The 25,423-nt window shown below is 41.7% G+C and overlaps 1 protein-coding gene across 6 annotated transcripts in view; it reads left to right on the top strand.

Annotated features, from left to right (window-relative positions):
• RABGAP1 (RAB GTPase activating protein 1) overlaps positions 1 to 14,596 on the top strand; it is a 79,246-nt gene extending 64,650 nt beyond the window's left edge. For 5 of the 6 annotated variants that reach the window (XM_068914633.1, XM_068914629.1, XM_068914631.1 and 2 more), the window contains 8 exons: positions 114 to 242; positions 5,310 to 5,402; positions 6,404 to 6,514; positions 9,729 to 9,833; positions 10,339 to 10,422; positions 11,258 to 11,329; positions 11,852 to 12,049; positions 12,870 to 14,596. In XM_068914633.1, the coding sequence (XP_068770734.1) occupies positions 114 to 242; positions 5,310 to 5,402; positions 6,404 to 6,514; positions 9,729 to 9,833; positions 10,339 to 10,422; positions 11,258 to 11,329; positions 11,852 to 12,049; positions 12,870 to 12,992 (915 nt within the window). In that variant the 3' untranslated portion in view covers positions 12,993 to 14,596. Of the gene's footprint in view, positions 1 to 113; positions 243 to 5,309; positions 5,403 to 6,403; positions 6,515 to 7,411; positions 7,740 to 7,890; positions 7,959 to 9,728; positions 9,834 to 10,338; positions 10,423 to 11,257; positions 11,330 to 11,851; positions 12,050 to 12,869 lie in introns of those variants that run through there. The other variant, XR_011135623.1, reaches the window with a different exon arrangement.
• Positions 14,597 to 25,423: the final 10,827 nt, after the last annotated feature.

The following is a 25,423-nucleotide window of genomic DNA, read 5'->3' as shown; positions in this document are numbered from 1 at the left end:
TAGATACTTTCTTTGGAGCTTTAGGAAACTGCTGTTGCTTTATTGTCTCTGGGAATAAAGCAGTTGTCCAAAATTTGCTTTGCAGTTACTAATTTTTCTTTTCCTGTTTCTAGACTACCAAGGATGATTTGTTGCTAACTGACTTTGAAGGAGCTTTAAAATTCTTCCGTGTGCAGCTGCCCAAGAGATACCGTTCAGAGGAAAATGCAAAAAAGCTGATGGAGTTAGCATGTAATATGAAGGTAAAGATGTGGTAATAGCAACTGTGAGAATACTTTTGATGGGTACAGTTGCAGCACCTTTATGCAACCTGCTTGTCCCAGTGTAAATACGTTGCAGATGCTTTGCAGTGAAACACAGTAAACCCCAGATTTTCAGAGTGATATGGGCCTGCCTTGAGAACTCAGAAAAGAGTCTAGCTTTCAGAGAGTAATATTCAATGCTCCAAAAATCAGACCACTCAGAAAATCTTAAATGACTAATAGCACTAAAATAAAACAATTAAAAGCATCTCTGCGTTTCTTTGCTGAAATCTGTATCGCATAATAGCTTCAAAAAGGGTAATACCTTTCATTGAGATGAAATGAGGAGATTTAATTTAAAAAGGAGTAAATAATGCAGAAACAGAACACCAGCTTTTCAGACAGAGTGTGGCCATCTTTAATTGTGTATGGGTATGTAATGTTAATGTACTGCAAATAGGTAGCATATTAAAATGCGCTGATAGATTTACAGATCTAGGGAGATGAAGGACTGTGAGTTGGTGTTTAACACTCCTTAGAAATCAAGCTAGGAAAGTGATCTTCAGGTTTATACGTTCTTGGTGTGAGGCTTTGATTTATAATTGTTTCTGGTGGGGAATGTACGCTGCTTTTTTATTAACAGTTTAAATGAATTTTCCCATTCGAGACCATTTTATAATTTATTTAAATAATTACAATAACAGGTTAATCAGTTATGACCTTTGTAGTCTGAGGAGAGTGTCCTTTGTATTGAAATTAATCAAAGTGTTGGCAGAATTGTGTGCTGTCTGGAGCTGCCACGATTAGGTAAAGTTTTGTAAAAATGCAGAAAAATGTTGTTTGTCATGAGCAGTCCAAGTGGGAGGATTACAGCAGTGGCTTCCTTCCTGGCTTTTCGTTTGGGTAGTGGAAAGAAGTGTAAAAGATACTGTGGTTGGAACTAGAGCTCTGACATGTCCTGTGCAAGAGCTTAGTGTGCAGATGTTTCTGAACATGAATCTTTTGTGAGTACCTACTGTTTTCTGTGAGGGTATTTTTAGGCTAACAATCTAATCTAGACTGCCTTTTAATGTGATCGTCACAGCTGTTTGAGTTCTCCAAATCACTGGTTGACTGCTCTTACAGTAAGCGTTACCAAATATTCAGGAAAAACAAAGAATAATTAGAATTTAGGTTTGTACACAGAGGTAGTAGGAAAAGCATTAATGGGAAATCCTACAGAAAGTACAGCTCACATGTAAGCCTTTACAGACTGGTGTAGGAAATCAGATAGATCTGAACTGTGGCAAAGAACTGCTGAGGCTGAAATAGCCTAAAGATGGAACATTCGCCTTCATTGTGTTGAACTGAAAAATACTTCATAAGACTACCAAGGAGTTTGTGAACAAAAACAGTTTGAATAATATGCAAAAGCCCGTCTTTTCTAAGACTCTGCTGAAAGACTATGGAATACTCTGTTGGTCAGATCAAGAGATTTTGCAGGTATAAAAGGGCTAAGGGAATTTATAAGCACATTGCAGCTTTTTTAGAAACTATTTTACCTCTACCACTATGCCCATGAAGGACGGCTGCTAAACTTATATAACAGAAATTGGGTATCACATAAAAATGTCATCTCTGGTCCTATGGGAGCCTTCTTTTGAATGGACTAAGATGATGAGGGGACTGGAGCATCTCTTCTATGAAGAAAAGGGAGCTGGGCCTGTTTAGCCTGGAGAAGAGAAGACTGAGAGGTGATCTTATCAGTATGTACAAGTATCTGAAGGGGGGGGTGTCAAGAGGATAGGGCCAGACTCTTCTCCGTGGTGCCCAGCGACAGGACAAGAGGCAACGGGCAGAAACTGAAACACAGGCAGTTGCATCTGAACATGAGGAGAAACTTCTTGACTGGGAGGGTGACTGAGCACTGGCCCAGGTTGCCCCGAGAGGTAGTGGAGCCTCCTTCGCTGGAGATATTCAAAACCCGCCTGGACACGATCCTGGGCAATATGCTCTAGGTGACCCTGCTTGAGCAGGGAGGTTGGACTAGATGATCTCCAGAGGTCTCTTCCAACCTCAACCGTTCTGTGATTCTGTGAATAGAAACATAGAAACCAGAGTTGTGTGTGCACGGTTGGGATACTGTCCCCCAAATATTCCCCCTCCATAAATAAATTAATCTCAGTAATTCCTATTTTGTCATAGAAATTACTCGGATAACTCTCTTATGTATTTCAACTACTGAGGTAAACAGTGATTTTATTATTCTTTTTGGATTTTGATTGTCCACTAAGCCATCTTTCTTATATAGAGCTATGTAAGAAATATTCCTAGCCTTTGACATTAAGATTTAAGTTACGGATAGTGATTATTGCGTTATCTCACAGCTGAAAGTCAATTGCTTCTCTAATCAGCACATGTTGTAACTAAGCCTTTATATTAACGCTCTAGAAAAAGCCCTTAAAAATAGAATTTCAGAAAAAAATTACTGGTGGAAAGTTATTGTTTCCTCTTTACAGATATGATGATTCAGTTCTGAAACTGAGCTTTGATGATGTATTTTGTGTATTTAAGGAAGCTGTGACTCTTTCTTTACAGTTTCATGTATATTAAATTTTGGTCGAGTACACTGGCATGGTTCAGATTTTCTTTTTTACTTAAGCTTTGCTGGAGGAACACTTTTGCAGCATCAGTGCCTAAGTACACAGCTTCCCTAGTATGTTAACATTCATGGCATCTTGTATTCCTGAAATAGTTTAACGCAAATCTGCCCATCACAAGATAAATATTCTGCGTAGATTCCAGGCACGTCTTACGTGAAACTAGCATAGGGATTAGGGAATAAGCAGGAAGAAAGTAAGCCATTTTAGCTCATCTAATCATTAGCCATAGGTCTGTCATTAAATATACGTCTAGTTAAGATAACGTGTAATGGTTGCATTTGCCTTTCATATTTCAGAACTTGTTCCTCTTTCTACTGTGCCAAAATGCCCTGCGTTCCCAGCGCTGTTTGCAGCAGTTGGAGCGCATGCGTGTGTGGTACGCCGCACGGCCGTGCGCTGCCTCCTCGAGCGGGATGTGTTTTTGGGGGGCTGCGGGGCAGCACAGGCTGCGCTGCTGGGCTCTGCACAGACGCTTGGCGCTTCCCTATCTCACCCCTGCTTGTTTGCTCTAATTATAATGCTGCAATTCATTGCTTTTCTGACCTAAAATATAAGCCCTTTGCTGTCGATAGAAATCTTCAGCCTTTTTTGTCTGGATGTGTTTTTGAGCAGAAAAGGGTCTGATGTCAAAATAAATCATTTATAGGAAGGGAAGAGGTAGCCTTGCGATTACAACAGCATTCTGCTGAAAAGGAGGTCAGTAAATGATGAGCTGGAGACAACGCTAGATTCTTCTGGTCCCTTCTCATGGTTGCAGTCAAATGTTAACAGAGCTACTGCTGCCTTCTGCACCCCTGAAAAGCTGCAGTTGGACTTGGTTGTGAATTTCTGCCGTCTGTCACCATGCAAACCCAAAGGCCCCCCAACCTTCCCAGAGCACGGGTCCCTCTAAGGCTCCAGTGTCAAAAATTGGTGACAATAGCAACCGTTCTCATGATCACCTCATTATTAACATCTAAAAGCAAAACTGGTGTGATGCACTCAGAAATGTAGAAGATAGAAACATAATGGTATGACTTCCTTCCTTTCCTGTCACGTGGCTGGATGCCTTACTTCTCAAAATCTAACATTGTCCATAGCTTGAGATTTGGTGTAGGAAAACCAACAATTTGAACCATACTTCAGCAGGGACGAAGCAGTGCAATAATAATCTACTGAAGTTATTGGCGTCATTGCGAGTACAGGGTTAATGTCCTGAAGATTCCTCTTGAGTGGAAAGAATAATTTCTGCAGTTGGGATGGGACTGGATTGACTCCAGTTAAATGGACTGGCTTCTCAGAAAAATGTCAACGGAAGTATGGTTAAATGTTTCTGTGCAACTCTCACTAGAGGGAGCTTAGCTCCCAGTTTTCCACCGTTCATTTCAAGTATAACTGTTTAATGATAAAACCAAAGGTAGAAGACACTAAACCATGTTTTGCCTTTTTTCTTTCATTGTGCTTGCTCAAATGGTTTGATATCTTTATCAGACAAGACCTTTTTAAGAGGAAAAAATAACCATCAATCTTTATTAATTTAATTGGTTTACTAACATAATAAAGATTCAAATTTTTATTACTAGAGATTTAATGCAGATGTATACTAACTTACATGTGAAACGCATGCAATGCATGCAGTGGTCTGTCTTGCTAAAGCCCCATAGCACATGGCATACCTGCTACCCGGCACTGGGAAAGGCGCTGGTCAGGATCTGTTGCAGGTTCACTTTGGTGTTCTCTGTGCCTGCAGGACTGGAGCACTGTGCGCAAAATGCAGAACTTAACACGACCTTTCTGCCCCTTCTCACCGAAGGGGAAAGTGAGACCCTGAGAGTCGCTTGCCCCTGCGTTGTGCAGAGCCCGTCAAAGCTGAGAACAGTTTTCCAGTCATCTGAATGTCAGAGCAGTGGGGACAGAGCGTATGCCGCATCTGAACTGCTTGCTGCTGCTTGCCTGAGATACCGAGGCAGCTCTGGGACTGGATTGTTTTCTACTGAGCTTGAACAACACTAGCAGAAACGTCAGCTGAGCCTGCACTTGTCCTTTCAGCATTTGCAGGCTCATGGAAAGTAAACCAAACACTCCTGCAAGTTCAAAAAGTAAACACTTCTAGTGGGTTTCAACTCAGTCTGTTTTGCTGAGCCGTGACTGAAATATCAGATAGTTGTATGGGTGCCGGGGAAAATGCAGGTAGGATGCTCCTATAGATCCTTTTCAAAAGCTTTTCTATGTTCTGCAAAAGGAGAAGGGGAAGGGATACTTCTGCAATTACATTGAATGCATTAGAATTTTTGACCATGTCTAATGATTTGACACTCAAAATTGAGTGAAGGTATTAGCTGTGTTTTGTAAAAAAGGCAAGAGTTCCCTAAACCATAACCCTTTGTGAATTGTATATTCCTTTATCGATGTTCTGGGCAGGAACTAATGGGCTGCTTTAATTTAGATTAGTCAGAAGAAGCTGAAGAAATATGAAAAGGAGTATCATACCATGAGAGAGCAGCAAGCTCAACAGGAGGATCCTATAGAAAGATATGAGGTAACGCACACCTACTCCAGTCTGATTTAACGCATGGTGCCTGTAGGAAGCTGCTACTTTGACTGCTTTTTCTTTCAGCTGTTTTCTGTATTATGTGACTGATTTTGATGCAACAGGGGAATCCGCTACGGGAGCGTGTAGTAAAACTCCATATACTGGCAATGTTAATTGGAATGGGATTGTTGTGAGCCCGTCTTCACAATGAAAAGAACAGTGTGAATTTATATTTTGGCTCATAAAACTGTTTCAGCAGAACCCCTTTTCAGCACTTACGTAGTGGGCTAATTATGTCAAATACTAAGAACAGAAAGAAAACTCCTATATTGACCAAACTCTGCCTTCCATTGATTATAATCCTGTCTTCACTCCTCTCCCCAATATCAAATGATACATGTTGCAGTAAGTGTATAATTATATATATATATTTTCTATATATACATATAGAAAAAGGAATATATGTTATATATAAAATTATGTGCATATATATAACACCAACACACACACACACAAATTTATATATTTTAAGCAGAAGAGTTTATGTGAGCTTTTTTTAACATCTATCTGTGTGCTGGGAACTGTAGCAGAAGAAAAAAGAATGTTTTTCCCAGGATCCTCCTCTCTCTCACCTATTTCCAGCATGCAAATTTTATTTTGAGCCAAGAAAATCAGTACTTGCAGGAAGCTCTTGGCAAGGTATTGATGGCTGAATGACACCCCCACCTATGCATTCTCCAAAAGCATTTCTCTAGCTTAGCAGGTAATAGTTAAGGAGAATTCTTTATTAGCCTTGAGAATAAACCATTTATATTTCATTTATTTATTTTATGTTTAAATTATGGCTAGCTGGTTTTGTCCTCATTGAATTCCATGCTGGTAGAATTGTCTTTTCGTACTTGGGATATAAGCTGTATCTCTGTGCTCAGGTGCAATAAGTACTGTGTTTAACAGACGAGCATCTGGTAAGAGTTTTCTCTTAATTTCTTTTGTTTTGTTTCCCATAGCGTGATAACCGGCGCCTACAAGAAGCAAACATGAGGCTTGAGCAAGAAAATGATGATCTTGCACATGAACTAGTGACCAGCAAGATTGCTCTGCGAAAGGATTTAGATAATGTAAGACACTTCCTTATGCTGTCTAGTGGAGACAAGGTTCTAAGACCAATTCTTAGTTACCCTTCTCGTTGGAGGTATCAGTCGGGAGAACAGTATTGTACTTTGTAAACTTGCCTTTTCTGTTGGCACAACTGATAAATCCCATATTCTTTGTTCGATATGTTTTCATTCATGTCTTGCCTCCAGGGTTAAGGATTGCCTATATGTTTGTCTGAAGCTGGGCTACTTATAATCCTGTCAGGTCCACAGGTTGAGCGGGTGCAGATTTTGACATTACATGGGATGGGGAGCACCTTTACAGGGTGTCTAATGTGATGCAGAAAATGGTGTTATTGACTTGGATGGGATAGGATTGTCCGTATACTCCATGTCCGTATTGCAGAATGACAATATGGAGGCCTGCCTCAGACAATTCATGAGAGAGAGGACCTGTGACTGAAATGCTGATGTTCTGAAAAGCATACAGAGCAATTTGAGGGACAGGAGAGAAGAAAGTTGCTTCCTCTATGTAGGGAAAGAAAGTATAGCAGGAACTAAAATAGTCAAATCTTTGAATTGTTACAGCGATAAGAGGATAGATTCCGTATTTTGTTTTCCTTCAACTGGTATTTCCACGAGTAAGATTTCACTGCAGACAGGCTTTTGCATAGTGCCTAAAAACTTGAATGTCCAAGTCTGTCTGGCTGTCAGCGGAATCAGTTTTGCAAATACCTCAGGCAACTCTGAAAATATTTTTCTGAAGTCTGCCCATCATTGGTGGTTTTCTGTCAGTAGAGTTTTGAGGAGGAAAGCTTTGGGTTCAGTTTGTGTTACAGGACTCTTGTTAAGCTCACACTCCCATTCCCTTCTTTATATACTCAAGTTTGGGAGATTTTATTAGGATATGCTTTTTTACAGGAGCTGCAGAGACTGAAAGATACTGGCTTTGGTAGTGTGTGTGGTAGGCTAGAATGAATTTAGCCTATCTGCTTGGGGAGATGAGGAGAGGAGTTCAAGCGCTCATGTTTCGCCATTCTTGTTCTGAACCAAGATAAGTGCATTTCTGAAATCTCAAAGGAAACTGACTTTTGCAAATCGTATAGTGCAGGAGCTGACAGGCTTTAAAATGTTTCAGCTTATCTTCTTCAGAGAATTTAAGGATTCCCATGGTCTCCTGGAAACTTTCTCTTAGAAAAGTATTCACTGTCCATGTTGCTGGCAATGGATGAATGTTGCTCCTTATAAGGTTTGTTTTAATGACTTTCAGGTATATTGCATCTGCTGCCCTTTTATTGTTAAAATGTGCTATGAATCATAAAAGTATGTTCCATGCAGAGTTTTCACAAAGCATTGATATGTTCACTTCATATTATCTATGCTTTTTCATTTCATTAAAGGTAGCTCGTAGAAGGCCAGAAAGACTGCCCAGCAGCTGCACTCAGAGGGTGGACCCCAGCAAAAAATGTACTGAAGACATTTTTTGTACCAGTTGCTAACTGTTGTTTGTGGCTGCTTGAGCCCATATGAGGCAGGGTTCTATATGCTATGCTTTTATTTTGATTAATTTGAATAATTATGCTTTATGTGGATTCATTTAAATGGAGAGCTGAAAGAGGAACAAAACTAAGCAAAATCTTTGAGATAGCCCATCCCCGGGGAGGGGCTGGGAGGGATATGTAGGACCCTGATTGAATCTTCTAATTGGATTCTGAAATCGGAAGTTTCATGTCTACTACTTAGATATCCTGAAAGAAAAGTACCAAAGGACATTGTGTAATACGCCTTTTCTGATACCTCCGTGGCGTGTCTGAAATCTTGCAGCCTAGAAGATCAAAGCAAAGCGCTTGGAAATACAAGAATTTCCTTAATTTCCTTTGCACTATAGCAGAAAATAGGCTTCATTCTTCTGCTGTTGTCGGACTCCAACACCCCAGTTTTCTTTCACTTTAAAACAGCTTAAAACCATGTATAATGAAAAGATGTTCTCTTTGCCTTTGTCATCTTTTTTTAAAGGATCAGCAGGACTGCAAGGGTCTAAAATTCACCTTTTGATTCCCTTCTTTTGAAGGGAATTGGTACAGCTAGTGCCTGAACATTTTATATACCGTTTGAATTATTGATCTATTTTTATGTGGAATTCATACACCTATTGGGAAGCACTAAGTTGCTGTGTGTCAGTTTGCTGTGTGACAGGAAAAGGTGTCTGCTTTTGCAGTGATAGTTTTGGGTGGTTTATGAAGAGCCCAAGATTTTTCTTGTTTCTTTTAGGGAAATGTAAAGTTTTCCATCACTTTTATTTTTTTCCTGACACAGCGATACCTTTGTATTTCCACTTATCCAAAATTTATTTATCAAGCACCTATTTTTTGCTGTAGGGTATCTCAGGAAAAAAAAAAAAAAAAGGTATTTCACTTCACCCGTTAGAAAGGCAAGATCACCTCCAAATGCAGTAATGTGATTTGGCATCAGTTTGTACCATGCAAGAATGGAAACTGCTGAGAAGATTTCTTGTTCCCAAAAAAGACAACTAAACATCTTTATTATTTAAAAACTGTAGTAAAAAAAGGGATTGTACGCTTTCTGGTAGAACATCTCTTTCCTTAAAGGAGCGGATAATCTTTGACTGTTATGTTTGTGTTGGTAGATGAGTTTTTTCATGCAGTATTTTTGGGATGACTTTGTAAAGAAGGTGCCACATCCAGTGGTAGGCCTCCTAGAGGTTTTTGGTGTTTTTTAAATGTTCCTGAGGCATTTTTCATTAATTTCATTTTCACTGGAAGTTTGGATATTTGCAGGTTGAACTTAGGTTTAAGGTTGTTACAGCCTATTATTGATATTGTATATCATGAACTGTTCTGTGCCTTTCTTTGTCTTCAAAATTTATTTGTCAAATTCCAGGCTTGATGAGAAAGCAAAGATTATTTCTGTAATTGGATTTCTTGGGAGCAATCCCTACTCCAATTTTGCTAAAACTAATCGCTGAATTCAAGGAGCATCTTATGATGATGGAGTGTTGTGATATACTTTGCTAATTTTAATTTGTTCCTGCTTTGCCATTGTAAGTGGAACTTTTGAAAAAAGTAGTTTTCAGAATGTTGGAGCTGTATTGTTATTAATGTATATGAAGAGACTTGTTTTCTTGACAGTGTCCTGCTGGAGCCTGCGCCCATGGGTATCTAGCAGCATCAGCACAGTAAGAAAGCCTCTCTTAAACGCTATACTCCATGTGTTTCAGGCAGAGGAAAAGGCAGATGCTCTGAATAAAGAACTGCTAATGACCAAACAGAAGTTGATTGATGCAGAAGAAGAAAAGAGGCGCCTGGAAGAAGAGTCAGCTCAGGTTAAGGGCAATTCTGTCATTTTCACATTTCTGTGCAGTACAGAAGCAAAAAAAAAAAAAAAAAAAAAAAAAAGAAAGACAAGTGTGGGAAGGGCTTAATGTTCCAAGTCATGTTTCTGCCTCTTTTGTAGTGTAAAGGACGTCAGCAAAGCAGAATTCTGTGCTTTCCTGGCAGGTGCTTTGTAGGGCAGTGAATTTTTAACTTGAAATCATGAAGGCACAGATTGTATCAAAGATTGCTGCCCAGAGAAGCAGCATAGGATTTCAGCCATCAGTATTTTTTTTAATACTTTCTTTTCTAAACAAGTCAATTTTTTCTAGCAGTCAGAGCCACGAGAGTCCAGCTTTTCCCTGTTTGTGTGGAGCTGAGCTAGACCATTGTTCCCTGGTGCAGAGTATAGGTCTGTGCAAAAGAGAGCAAGGTTAAGGAGAAAGAGAAAATACCCTCTGATTTTTTTTGTCTTTTTAAGGCTGTACATATTTATACTTTTTTTTCTTCCTACAGCTGAAGGAAATGTGTCGTAGGGAACTAGATAAGGCAGAGTCAGAGATCAAAAAGAACAGCTCTATTATTGGTGACTATAAACAGGTAAGCACAACTTAATGTTATCATGTATTCTGCTTCCAAACTGCAAGCCTTTCTTTGGTATTTGAGGAGATTTCTGGAAATAAGCGTAATCTCTGCCATACATTTGAGAGGACATTTTAGCTATTTTAAGTGGAAAGCCAGTTCTGTTTAGCTCTGACAATAGGTGTTGGTAGGTCACCAGTCACTACAGCATCGGTTAGACCCTAATGTTGTTCAAACGGTCTCTTGTAATCCAAATTCTGATCCAAAAAATTCTCTCATCCATCTTCGCTTTTTCTATCAGAAGGTAATCACACTTAAGAAGAAGCCAAGAGACCTTTTTCCTTTCAAAGATTTTGCTTTGGGATTCATGCTCCTGGTCACAGGATATCAAGGGAGCAAATTAATGCATCTATTTAGTGGGCCCATAACCATCAAAACATTCTTAAGTCTGCATCACACAGGTCTTGAGGGATGGATTATTTTTATTTTATTATTATTATTTTTTTTTTTTTACCATTCTTGCTGTCTTGGTTGCTCCCTTTGTCCCAAAGGCAACAAAAAGAGCCACACTTTCCCTAACCTTTTCTGACTCCTTTAACAAGGCCAAACTGCTAATAACTTACATTGAAACCACACCTTCTTCTGCAGTTATAGAAGAATATGTATAGAATGAGAAGAATAAGACTATGATCAATGAAAAGACTTAATGCAGCATCCCAATTTCCCACACTTTTTCAGAGACCTTAAACTATCCATGTTAATATTGCTGTAGCATTGATATGTGCTTTAGCGTTTGTTTGAGAGAAAACTGACATTTATAAATGATCTGGTAACATAGTTTTTCTTCCGTTAGATTTGTTCCCAGCTGAGTGAGCGACTGGAAAAGCAACAAACAGCAAATAAAGCTGAAATTGAGAAAATACGGGTAAGAGGCCAGATAGCACTTCTATAGTAATAGAAGGCATACAATTTATTTCATTACCAAAGGGAAAGTTGAAAAGGAGTTTCTTGTTGACTTACAGTTTTGGAAAGATGATTATAAGGGGAGATCTTGGAGGGGCAACGAGTAGTTGTCAGCTCTCTCCCATGCCCATTTGTTACATACAGATGCTGGTAAATAATAACTATTAATTGCTCTGAGGAGTCTTGTTTTTATCCTGGAGGAGATTCCTCTGGCTGTCTTACCATAAAGTAACATGTAGGTTATACAGAGCCCATTGCTGCAGCAGGGCAATTTTACCAAAAATACAGCCGTGTTTCTGGAGCCCCTAGGCCTGGGCTGGGCTGGAGTTCCTGTTCGGCTGCGTTCTGCAGGAGTTCCCGAGTTTGTAAGTCATTAGTGGTCCCTCTTGCGTTGTGCTGCTCTGCCAGAGCAGAGGCAGGAAAAGGCTTTGATCATATCACCAGCACTTCAATACAAGCATTCACAATCAGGTATTTACTTTAGCAAAAAGTGGATGACTGTGAACATTGCCGGGAGTTCTTCAATAAAGAAGGCCGTGTGAAGGTTGCCAGTTCTGCCAAGGAGGGTTCAGATGAGGACACGGATGAGGAGAAGGAAACTCTGAAAAACCAACTGAGGGAAATGGAGCTTGAGCTGGCCCAGACCAAACTGCAGCTAGTGGAAGCGGAGTGTAAAATACAGGTAATGCTTTGGGGGTTCATTCTATAGCGCACGGTATGTCTGCGCTCATAGGAAAATGTGTTTGTTGTAGAGGGGTTGGAACCCAGATCCTGTTGGTTGAAACTGCAACCTGCTATTTCCTGTATGGGTTAGTTAACCAAACATTGGGTTTGAAAAATATAGTGTATGTAGATAAAATAATTGAAATAGTATGAAGTGTATTTACCAGTTGCTACAGCATCCAGACATCTGCCTGGCTGCAGCACAGTACTTAGTGACTGATCTTCTGCAGCTACTTCGATGAAGTGCGGGGGTTTGCTTTTTTTGTTTAGCTTTAACAAAGTCCCGAATCACGCATTTCCTTTATTTCATAATAAGTGTTGAATTAAGAAGTAGCACGAGATATGTTGGCCATGTTTATTAATAAAGCGTGATTGGAAAGCGCTCTAGATACTGGAGTAAAATATAAAAAAAAATTGTTCTTTGTGCCTCAGTCTGGCATGTCATTGCTTCTTCATAGGCACTCAAAAGCTAGTTTGCAGAAAGGCCACTTCCTGTGGGAATACTTCCTTCTTAGTCTTTTGATAGGAATGAATTAGAGGATATGGATGTACTAATGAAATTTGGATGTTTCACAAAGGGCAATAACACAAGACTTGTTTCGCTTTTTAAAGGTTTTTATTTCATCTGCTTGTGGTGTTACTTTTAATTTATGTAAGACTTGTTTACCTTCTGCAGTGGCCAAGAGATTGTAGATGTCCTAGAGCCTTCTAAGTTTAACTTACATAACTTTGTGCTGTGTATAAATAACAAATCAAATAAATCACTCTCCTGTTTGCAGGATTTGGAGCACCATTTGGGTCTGGCATTGAATGAGGTACAAGCTGCAAAGAAAACATGGTTCAACAGAACAATAAGCTCTATAAAAACAGTGACTGGAGTCCAAGGAAAAGAGACTTGTTGAAAAGCAGAACTCTGTCAAACACACCTTCTTAACACAACACCTTTTGTTGCCTTCCTTGGCCAGATGTTTAATTCTGTGACATGAGAGGACCAGAATGTAAATAAGATAGAAACACAGCATGTCAGGATTCTATAGGTCAGTGATAAAGAGGATGGAAACACAAAAAAAAGGCTTTATTGCTAGACACGGGATCTTCATACTACTGATATTTAACAGGTGTTGTAGCTAGATTGAAGCTCTTCAGAGAAACACTCCATTCTGCGGTCTGGCTGGAGGCTTTTCACAGACTAGGTACGAGAACTTACCAAACCCTAATTGTTAAGTTTACATATGATAGGTTTTTTTACAGTTATAACCTTTTTTAATATTTTATTTGAAAGGAAAAGTGTCACTAACAAAGCAAAAAAAAAAAAAAAGAAAAAAGAAAAAAAAAGAAAAATAGAAAAAAAAGAGAAAACTTTAGCAAGAACTACATCAGTGCCAGAAAGCAGTCCCCAGAGGTAGGATATGGAGAGTAGGAGGTGACATGTTTTGCTTTATGAATGGGGATGATTTCAGCATTCCTGTCGGAGCAACCCCACTTTGTTTTAGTAGATGCAGCATCCATCTCTCAGTGTTTGGCATTTCTTTCTGTTACTAATCAATTCTATGCAACTCTGGGCTTTTTTGGCATGGGCTGCCAAACAAATTCACAACCTGAGGTTGGGAGCTTTGTCTAAGTGCTAGACGAGAATAATCAGAATTCTTGGCAAATTTCTGTTTCACTTTGGTGTCGTGTTGTTAGTTCCACACATCAACGGCATTAAAACCCCCGACACCAGGACTGCTAAAAAGTACTAATTATGTGGATGATCTGACATTTAAGTAAGTCTTTTTGTTTGTTTTTTGTCGGGTTTTTTGTTTTGTTTTTGTTTGGTTTTTACCCAGCTGTAGCAGGCCTTCTGTGAAGCTCTGAGAAAGCTTCCAGGATTTAGTTTTGCACATAGGTATGAATGGGACAAAGAAACAGTAAACTGAGATATATATGAGGCAAAATCACTGCGTGAGTGTAGCTGCGAGGATCTATAGCTGTCCAACTGGCTTCCCTGGTAACATGTTCAGAGGTTGTGTAGGTCGTTTTCCACACTCGATGCAGTTGCACTAATAGGTGCTAAACATGCTTGGATTTCTTATCCGTTGGATTGTCTTGAGTTCTCACCAGAAAGCTGTAGAATGGAGTTTTGCACCTTGTAATTTTTTTTTTAATTTATAATGGTTTGTGTTATGCCGAAGTATCTATTGCATCAGTGGATAAATTTTGTGTGCAGTGTGAGTATAAGCTGGTAACAATAAGAGGCACTGGTTTGTATATAAAGATATTTGGTTTATTTTGTATTTCTACCTTTTTCTTGTTTACTGTACTAATGCTAGCTAATGTACTCTGTAACTACAGAATAGAACATGCTATGTCCAAGCTTTTTTCCTTAACTGCATACATTATCTCTATTGTTTAATACCAAAAAAATACTGTAACTCCATCAATATTAGATGCGTGGACATTGTGGTAGCATAGTTGCAGTGTGTATACTTTATGAATTGAAATATAAACTAGTAAAATTGTATAACTATTTTGTCGTTTCATTTCATTTTAACGGAAAAGTCATTAAATATTTTGCAATACAGAACCAATTCTCTCTTTAAAATGGAAGCTTTGGCATCTGCAAGCCTTTCTAAGGCCCAAATGATGTTAATGCTGCAAAGGGCCTGCTAAAAAGACTGCATATTCTTGGAGCTGCCAACACTGCCTTATATAATAAAATCTAGGTTTTGCTTTGAAAAAAGAAACTGTAAAAATGACCTTGTTCACCTTGAGGCTTGTGACTCAGTATTTCTGACATATGTCCAATTTAGAATGTTTTTTCCTTGGCCCTCCACATTCTGCTTGGATCTGCAGAAAAATGTAGGCCATTTCGGCTCATCATCATCAGTAACATAAATCCTGGGAGGTCAAACGTTCTTCACGTCATCTTCACTAGGATTTTTTAGTCATAGCTGAACATAGGGTTTAGCTGTGCAACTGGATGACTACACTAATTGGGTCACAGTGCAGCTCAGGCTCCCATAGCTGTGTGTGTTCTGCAGAGATAACAAGTAGTAAAAATGTATTTTTGTCACTGAAATGACTAAAGGTGACTCTGAAAGCAGCCCTGCTCTGGGAGGCTGTTATCACGCTGTCACTTTTTTAACCATATTTTTGCTTTAAGAGAATGGCATTATAAGGTTATATTATAAGGTAGTCTTTGCTACTTTTTCTTTTACAGAGGTGCATCCCTTGATAATTTCAGCTCTGCAATTTCTCAACAATTACAACTGTTGGAGGAAGTTTGAAGGTAATAGGGGAAAGGGAAAAAAAAAAAAAAACAAAAAACCCAAACTCAAAGTACTTCATCTATTTGTCTTCCCAAAGAGACTAGGAAATAGTGTAACTCTCCTTCAAAAAAAGCTGCTTAAATCAGAGGAGGAAAAAGCTGCTTTTTTGTTCAGATCTCATCCATTCTCTAAGTAAACATTGCCTCAAAATTGCATGTAGCATACACTATTCATTTTAGTATGGATAATAGAACACACATAATGGGAAACTAATTGCTTCATGAAGTTTTGTAAGAAACATGTTGTAACCAGTTTCCAGTCATTCTGGGTTATTTCAGATATCTCTCTGAAGGATCTTGATGCTTGGAAATAAATATTGCCTATATTACTCCATTTAAAGTATCTGCAGCTAATTAAGAAAAATGGGTCCTGTGCTGAGACACGTATCTTCTGAAATTCAATTACATGTGAAATACAACAAGGAAGCATGTCATTTTTAAGATGAGGAAGATACGTTAACAGATGTTCCAGACTCTGAATAAGCAAGGTAAAAAGCGACATCAAGTCAAATCTGCTGTAAGCAAGAGTATTTTACAGCTCTGTAAGTGAAAAGGAATGAGTCTATTTGTTAGCATTTTTGGCATTTAATAAGATGTCTAGTTATCTGCTGGTAGTCAACTATCTTTCTGTTCACATCTGCCTCTCAGCTGATTTATGTACTAAACTCATTGTAAGTGCCACTGTCCTGATGTTATTTTTTTGTCTTGTGTGCTCCAGACCCCAGCTTCCTAATGCTTTGCAATTCTGTGCTGCATCAGTACGTTTCTGTGGTTTCGTAGTACGGTAGCTCTAGTGTTATCATCTCATTTTTGCTGCAGAATATTTACAGCTTGGCTGTTGAGAGTCTTCAGCGGGAAGTGAATATTCCAGATCTGTCAAAAAGTTTTACCTTTACATGTTGCTGGTAGGCCTTCTTGAAATTTATATAACCACCTCCTTGACTTTTTTTAGCTGCCCTTCTTATCCATGGCAGTGATATAAAGTTCCTGTTATCAAGAGGAGGATTTCACTCCATCTGTTCGACAGCTTGGCTTGCATTCATCCAACCTAACTTTAGACACTTCACAGAGGTGCCTAACTTAAGAGCTTAAGCTGACTAAGTTTTTTCAGTAGTCATTGGGGAGAGAGAGGCACGTTGAGAGGCAGGTGGTTTTGCCCAGCCAACGTCCTTGTGCTTTCATTGCACAAGGAAGCTAATATGAACCAACTAAACTAAAGGTCTTTCTTAAATAAAAATTTAATCAAAATGTGGCATCTGTGCACACATACAATATTGCTTTTGGTTTTAAATGTTCCTATTTTTTTTCTTTTCCCCCCATTTTTTATTGCGCAATATCTTCCCTTCTCAAATACCTAAGATGGTCAAGGACTTTTGAATACAAAAGTGTTTAAAATACTGCTAGATTTTCCTGCTACAAGTCCTTGATGACTTCGAGGAGTGAGGATTTGATTTTGCTGCGTTTTCTACTAATGAAATAAGACGAAACGTAATCCGGTACTGTAAGCTTTTTTCCAAGGATAATCTGGGCACACAGCTGCAGCCAAGTTACACGAACGGTGGGAAAGCATGGACTGCAAGAATAAAAGCAGGATTGCATCTGTTAAGAAAGCCTGTGTAGTATTTGTTGCCTGACTTTGGTATAATGTTGGAAGTCGAGCGCTTTCTTACAACGTTATAGGGCCTCGCTGAACGTGTGAGCAGAGTCGCTACCTTGCAAATGCGTGCTTAGCGTATGTAAGCCAATTTCTGCTACTGCTGGAACTGAGAGGTGGGTAATATGTGCAAATCGGTTGTCTGCGTCCAGCTAACGCTTACTTCTCATCCTTCGTGTACAGAGCTAACAGCACTGGCTGGAAACCGCTTCCCCTTGACCTGCAGGTTGAACTGCCCTGGAAATGGTTTTCAGGGGCACGAACGTGTTTTACGTTTCAGCTCACTGACACAACTGAAATGGAGGGCTGGAGTGACAGCGACTTTGCAGACCCTTTTTAGAGGGAAGTGGTGAATCAGCTGCTGGAGCAACGGGTGTTCACCGCGATAGGAAAATGGGCTCGATACTGTGAAAAATCTGCTTGGGACTGAGCTAATCCTAAAATTTGAACAGTTTGAGGGACCGGTTTGCTGGGGACTGATTCAAAGCGGCCTTTCGAAAAGGCTGGGTTTGGATTTTCTTCTGAACGCTCTCTGAAGAGCGGTCCGGGCCTCGAGGCTCTTCGTGCTCCACCCTAGGCCCTGGTCGTCCTCCCGACAGATGCGCTGTTGTCTCTGCGAGGAGAATTTTTATTCTTTGCCATATGCAAGCAAGGGGCCATAACGAGCAACCTAGCAATGTAGGCTGGAAACATGAAAAGGCCTCTAAAAGTCTTTTTATTTTTTTTTTTCCCCCCCAAAGGAGGCCAGCGTGTTTTCTGGTGCTGTTACTCCACCGCGTGCCCTTGAGGTGCCGCCTCGCCACCGCCTTTTGCAGCCGGGCCAGCCACAAGCCCTAGGCGCTTTCCAGGCTCCTGTAACCAGCCGCAGGCAATCTGACCTGGGCACTCAAGCAGTGCGGTTATAAAGCCTGGAAGTGAAGGACACTTGGTTTGTTTGCCCCGAACTGAGGCCCCCTCCCCTTCCACTTTTCCCTGTTTGCTTTACTCGGGAAGCCGCAGAGGTCGGTTTCCAACCAAACCCAATGAGCGTCTTCCTCAGGCCCCGGGGAGGGACACCCCCAGGGTGGGGGTGCTGGCGCGAAGAGAAAACCCCGCAGGGCGCAGCTGCCCTAGGGGCAACCTGGCCCAGGCAGCCGACCTCAGAGGGGCTAATGGCTCCCTCCTCCCTCCTGAGGAACGGGGGGCGGCTCCCGCAGGGCGCAGCGCGGGGCTCTGATAGGCTGAGGCGCTGATTGGCAGCAGGAGCAGCCCGTGAGAAACGGCCGCTCATGAGGCAGGCGATGAGGCGGCGTTGCCCTGCCGGCTTCTCGACGGCGCCATCTTGCCCGCTGGAGGCGTCGTGGTGAGTGGGGTGCCGCGGGGCGGCGGTGGGCGCTGCGCGGGGGAAAGGGGAGGCGGGAAGAGGCTGGGTCTGCCCGGGCGGTGCGGCCAGGCACACCACACCAGGCGGTCCCCGAAGGGAGCTGCCCCCGGTGCCGAGGCCTCCCTGCCGGGCGGTTCGCCATGTTGCCCGAGGGGCATCCGCGGCGGGTGAGGTCCCTTCAGCCGGCCGCGCTCCTCGAGCTCTCCCCGGCACCCGCGGTGCGACCTGCAAGGCCTGGAGGCCACCAACGCAGGGAGAACGGCAGAAGGTGTTAATCGCCAGAGATTGGTAACGTTTGGGGAGGGGGGAGAGGAACTATGCTGGGCTCGGTAGTGCGTTCAAGGCCTTCGCGGAGGTGAGGTAACGTTTGCGCCAGCTCCCATGGGAGTTACGTTGCCTTGTCCTCCCGCCTGCCCTTTGCGGACGACGTCGTAGGCCCCTCACGTTGAGGAAGGTTGTGGGTTCAGTTTACGCGTAGCATCGGCACCTTCTCTTCCCAGGGGTCGTTTTTACGCCACCTGGTCACAGTCACAGAGCGGTTTGTTCCTTGCTTAGCTGAGAGGTGAAATGAGACCTCCCGAAGTGGAAAGCTTTGAAATGGGATGTGAGAATTAATAAAGCATTGTGCATTTGAACTACTTGGTCTATAATTTGATGAGTGGCCGCCTTGCGCTCCCCTTGGAGACCCAGCGCAACAAGGAGCCAATCAAATCACTAACCGCTGAGCAGGTTAAGGCGCTTTCTGGTTTCCTTTCCCTTTTACAGGCTCTGCTGAATGTCTATTGTAGTATGATGCTGGAATAAAGAGAGCTATAATAAGAAAAAAAATCCACTCCTGTAACTCATAGCACAGGGAATCATTGAAATAATGCCTATTATAGATGTGTAAAAGAAGCTTCCTGTGTGCAGGAGTTTGTGTGTATGTATGTGCATTCCGGAAAATGCACATTTAGTTTATACACCTAACTTGCACAGGGTAAAAACTACTGTAAGTAGAACTTTTCTGTTTTGAGAGTATAGGACGAGTGTATGACTTATCTGATCTCCTCTTCAGAACTGCAGAAGCAGTTTGCTAACCATTTTTATGAATTTCTTTTTATTTCTAATTGAGTAATTATCTTACAGAACTTGGCCCAAATTTTCACAGATGGCACTGTGAAAATCCTGGACCCTGCAAGACTCCTAAAGAGCAAGGTTAAATAGATTCTTAGCAGAAATCATCTTTTTAAAATGATCTTTTAATGTTAAATTGAGAGTTCTCTATACTTGTCTATCTCAAAATCCAGCAATTAGGCAATTCCTGACTCTGTCAGGATACCAGTAGCTTCCAGGCAGAGATGTAAATATCAAGATAACATTTCTCTTCTTGTTGTCGTATCCTTGCTACATATATTATTGAGATTGCTTGGCCCATCATATTAAATCTACACATGTCAGTGTCTTAATAGATAAAGAAGAGCTAAAGAAGGAAAATTAAAAAACTCGCGGGTGCTTTCTTGCAGGTGCTTTTCTTGTGCTTTATTTTATTTTCTTAAGGAGGTGTTCCTCCCCCTCTGCTCAGCCCTGGTGAGGTTACATCTGGAGTGCTGTGTCCAGGGCTGCCCAGTACGAGAGAGACATGGAGCTCCTGGAGCGACTCCAGCTGCTGAGATGATTAAGGGACTGGAGCATCTGTCATATGAGGAAAGGCTGAGGGAGCTGGGCCTGTTCAGCCTGGAGAAGAGAAGACTGAGGGGAGATCTAATCAATGTGTATAAGTACCTGAAGAGAGGGTGTCAAGAGGATAGGGCCAGACTCTTCTCAGTGGTGCCCAGCAATAGGACAAGAGGCAGCGGGTGCAAACTGCAACACAGGAAGTTCCATCTGAACATGAGGAAAAAGTTCTTGGTATGAGTTGATCTTTCGGTAGGGTACTTCTTGAGCAGTGTCTAATGGGCATATCTGTCTTAGTCCCTGATGTGACACTGCATTGCTGGTGGTGTATGTGACATCATTGCATGTGCAATGGTGGGATAACTTGGCTTTTCAAAGCCTTAGTAAACTGGCTATTCCTACAGGCTCTGAAATGATATGAGGACAAAAGGCTGGTGGGGAGTGTGTGTGTGGTGAAGAGAACCCTGTTCTTTTTGAAGGGCCGAGAAATGCCAGCAGAGTAACAAGCGCAATAGTGATAGATTTGCAGCCTGCCGGATATGAAGCAGAAGCCATCTTCATACAGAGTCTGTAGTAAGCATACACCATGACTATGTCAAAGCTGTGCATTTAAATTCCCTGCTGCGAGTATCTGCTGATGCATAGAGTTGTCTAGGTGACTGAGAGTAAAAGAGTGACCTTGGAGCTACATTCATAAATGCCCTTTGGCAGGTGATGCTAGAATGACTTCAGATTAGGTTTTCAAATATACTATCTGGCCAGTTTATCCCAGGTAGGGAAAAGAAAGCTGCTGTGCAGATTTCATTCAATTTCTATGCATGAGAAAGGGAGGTAAAATACTTGCTGAGATGAGGCTTAGAGCTGTGCTACTAGGAGCATTCACAGTGTGAGCAAAGGGTTTTTGTCAGTTCTTTTAAGAATACCATAGAGAACTGCTGTAGTTTTGGCACAGTTCTTGGCTGACCAGAAAAGGAGGAAGTGACCTAATACCCGTCTATACCCTGAAGACTTATGGTGGTTTAAAGTGGATTTTATGGTTATTTAATAACTGTGCTTCTGTCCGAATGGATGGGAGGGAGGAGGAGGAGGATAAAGGTTGGTTGCTTACAGAGTAGGGTACATCTGAGCTCTCTGTCTACCCAGGGCGTGGCAGGACTGCTGCAGACCCCCCTGATAATCCCTTGTGCAAGAAGAGCCCATCTAGCATGGGGGGGGTGGGGGAAGGATAGCGTTTCTAAGAGAAACTATGTATCTCCCTAAGGTGTTTTGCATGGTGCAGTTAAAAACCCAGCATGCCAGAGGGGCTATGGAAGCCTGTGCCAGACTCCTCTGAATTATGGATGAGATGTCTGCTTCTAGCACAGACATGAACAGCAAACTGTACAGCTCCTGGGTGCCTTCAGTCTAAGCATTACAGTTAACAGACTGTTTTTAGAAACTGCTAGGTCCTCAACAGCCTGGTCAGAACTCTTAATGTCTTTAGAAGTTGTGCTCACATGGTTAGAGTGAGGAGGCCAGCAATAGGTAGTGTAATTGGGAAGTTCTAAATTTTGTCTAGATCTCCATCCATTTTATCCCAGTGAGAGTCATGTTACCTACCAAAATACAGTGTATTCCTCACCTTTCACATGAACACTTCTGTGTCCTCCTGAGCTGGGTGTGGCCTAGTCTGGCCTGGGTGTTGTGTTGTGTTGTTTTGTTTTGTTATTTTTGGGAGGGAGGGCCTTTTTTTTGCTTCACCTGTGTAAATTTTACTTTGTCCCAAACTGTCCCTGGAAAATTCATGTACCCTCATACATGAATGAATACATGAATACCTACCCTCAAGCAAGGTAGCTGCTCAGGGATCTGAACTGTGCAGTATCTTTCTTTTCCTTTAAGTAGCTCTGTGTTTTTTAGCCTTAGCAAAACACAGAACAACATTTACAGAACAAAAGATTGGAGTAATGGCAAAGAATCTGTGATGCACCCTTTTCTGTATAGGTCAGCTAGCGCTGTGAGGGACAGATCCTGCTTTTAAACTGCACTACCATAGGAATGGCTCATTGATTTCTGTGCCTTCCATCTCCAAATACAAAGCAGTTGTGTAGAAACAATCACATCCCTCTGCCAGGTACAGCACAGGACTCTCCCTTCGCTCTTGACAAGATAAAATGAAATAGACTCAAACGAGATGTGCCATTTGTAGTTGAAGCTGACAAACTGAGCTCTTGGCTTTCTCTGCAAAAGCAGCTTTCTTCGGAGAGTGCTTAGAAATGGAGCCATTGGAGTCAGTTTGGAGTAGTTACGTGCAAGCTGGCTTAGGTCTTCTGGGTTTTGAAGCCTTTCATCTTAATGAGCATAAGGAAGGTTTTTGGAATAACTGTATTAATAGAAGATGGAGAAAGCTCTCTTCACACTTCCCCCAGTCGCAGGGATTTGGTTTCTGTCTTTCAGGTTTGTTTATCCACGGCCTATACTGAGGCACCCACAGATCTCTGCAGTTCGCACGCTGCAGACACAGGAAGTTATGTAGCTTCAATATGTCACAGCAGCTTTCTCAAAACCAGCCTCTGCATTAAAACCAGGAGAACTGACTGGTGTTTTGCAACTCAGATCTCTGGCCACATGCTTGCTCTAGGCTGTGTGCAAAAACCCTGTTACTGCATCAAGTCCTGCAGTGTCACTAATGTAGGAATTTGTCTGGAACTGCTTTGCAGTGCAGCAGTTTGATTTACTGAGCCACTGTTTATCTGTCTTCTTGCCTGGTGTTAGCCTTTCCTCTTCTGCTGTACTCAGTAGCTTCCCCCCCCCCCCCAGATTAAAAACAAAAACAACAAACCCCCTTGGATAAAGTATAACCAGCAGAGGGTTGAATCTGCCTTTCCTGCAAGTAGGAAATCACATCTTTGGCATGTGCCAGCACCCAAGGAAAAGGTACTAGAGGGAAATGCTATTTGTGCTGGGATATGTGACCCTTTTTTGAAATCCAAAGTCCTGCTTCACTTTTTGCATTGTGTTCATGCCTGGAGCAAGAAAGCCCCCCCCCCCCCCCCCCCCTGGTTATTAAAATGAGAGTACACACAGGCTTTTTTATGCCTTTACAAATAAATAAATGTGCTGGAATGTATAACCCAAAGTGAAGATGAATTCAAAGCCTTGAAAGCATCAGCAGCTCTGTTTTTTTATTATTTATTTTTATTTTTAGTTGAGTGTACCAGGATTGGGGGGGGGGCACTGACAAAAGGGAAGGATGAGTTATAGCTTAGCAAATGGGAAAGAGACAAACTCTTTCTAGCTGACGTGCTGGAACTCAATCCTCCAGGAAAGGACTGAAGTCAGCATTACATCGTGAGTAATTAAGTGAGCTGACATTTCTCTTCTTGCAGACAGAAAGGTGCTGTCTACAAAGAATTTTTGCTAGCTTAGCAGAGGTGACAGTCAGGATGAAGGAATTACTATTCTGTTTTATTGAAAGCTTGCTTGGTGAGACTAGGTGGTACCAAGTAAATGGATGTGCCATTGGATGGAGTCTTTTAGCCTTTGGGAGACTAGGTGTTTGCTGTTGGGACTGAAGAAGATGGCACTAGTTGTGGGGGACTTTGGTCTGTGGATGAAATTTAGACCATTGCATCTGGTATCCAGTGGACAGTTTTGTAATCTGTGGCCTCTTATATGCTCTTGGTGGAACAACAGGAATTGATTTTTGTCTTTGCTCTGAGTGCCAGCTAATAATTGTAACGCAAGTGACTGGTCTGCTGTGGCAAGTAGGCCTGTGGTTCAGACTGTCATGCATATATGGCTTCAAAAACCTAAAAGCTGAGATGAAAGCTTTCTAATTTTTATTATTATTTTTTTTTTTTCAAGGAAACCTGGTATCATCAACTGGCTCTAACAGCCTTGTGGAAGATGTCTGCCAGTCTAGTGAACACAGACTCCTTAATATTATCTCAACCATAAAGAACTCTACTTTCACTCTGCATTAACTGCTTTTCGTTATTGTTTTGCAAGTCTCTTAAAACAGACCAGCATGCGGGATGGTTTCATGTTTGTGTGCTATACACAGACCATAAGAATGCTTTTGAGTAAATGTGGGGGGGGAGGGGGGGGGAGGTCTTTTTCCACCCTCAGTGTCTGAAATGCCTGCTAGAAAACTCTGCAACGTTGCTGTTGGGATCTGTCTTTATTCATGAGAAAGGGGAAGTGGCACGTAGCTAAAATCAGCCTGCTGAGATTTAGCGACAGTAGGATGTGGAATTTACACTGTTGTGTGTTTATTACAAGTGAGACTGTAGTTGGTTCTTTGAGTTTCTGGGCTGTTTTACAGATGCGTCAGTTCTTTGCATGTGGCAGCAACAAGCTGGTTGGTTAGTTGCAGTCAATAAATCAAATTTTTCCTGCTTCCTCCATAATGAAATACACCCTTTTTCAAGGTGATGGTGATCGCAGCAAGATAAACTGGGCTTCCTGCTTGTTAAGCAGCTGGTTCCCTCTGCCTTTTCCCTTGTTGCTGTGCCAACATGGGATGGGGCTATAGAAGTCAAGCAACAGCAGGGAGGGAATGACTATGAGAGAAGGAGCTTTTCTTTCTAATGCAGATTTCACTGCGTGCTTTCATCTGCAGGTTGATGGTGTTTGGATTTGGGGTGATAGTGAGAGACAGTGCATTCTGCCCATAAAAAAAATGGACAGACTCCTTTATCACTCTGGAATCATTACTGTATTACTCAGCCCATGCTTCAGTCTTTTATCTACCTCACCTTTCATTCCTGTGAAGCCCCAGAACATCAGCCAGCTTCTGGAGTGGGCCTAGCTCATTTCACTTGTCTGTCACTGACCAGCAATTGCCAGGCTACTGCTGAAGAGCCATCAGCCTTCTCAACACCTCTGAAACGATAATCTTGGAGTAGCTTTCTAAACGAACTCTTAGTAAGCTAGCTAACATTGGGCATGTACATTGCTAAGGTTTTACTCTGATATATTGGGTAAAACTGGCCTCTGTTTCAGGCAAGTGTTAATGATGTTGCCTTAACTGACCATGGGCCAATTCTGTATGGACGGTGTTTGCTAAATATTTGAGGTAGCTCTGCATTTTAAATGAAACAGGGTTTAGTGAGTTTTAGATTAGTGCTCCCTCACCTGCTCTTATGTGCATAACTGACTCTATGTATGCGCCGCACAACGGCACACTCAGCTGGCTGCACGCTGTTTTGTTGCATGCACAAGTCTCATATTGAGTCCTGGTTCAGTTGTCACATAACACTAAGCTGTGGGTTTGCAAACAACTACTTTTATTGAGACCACTCTCAGTTTCAGTCAGCTCACACCAGATTTTAATCCTTCTTCCAGGTTGGTATCCTCTGAATTTGATTAA

This window comes from Struthio camelus, chromosome 20 (genome assembly GCF_040807025.1).
Source record: "Struthio camelus isolate bStrCam1 chromosome 20, bStrCam1.hap1, whole genome shotgun sequence".
In the NCBI taxonomy this organism is placed as follows: domain Eukaryota; kingdom Metazoa; phylum Chordata; class Aves; order Struthioniformes; family Struthionidae; genus Struthio; species Struthio camelus.
This window is presented reverse-complemented; position numbering and strand designations above follow the sequence as displayed.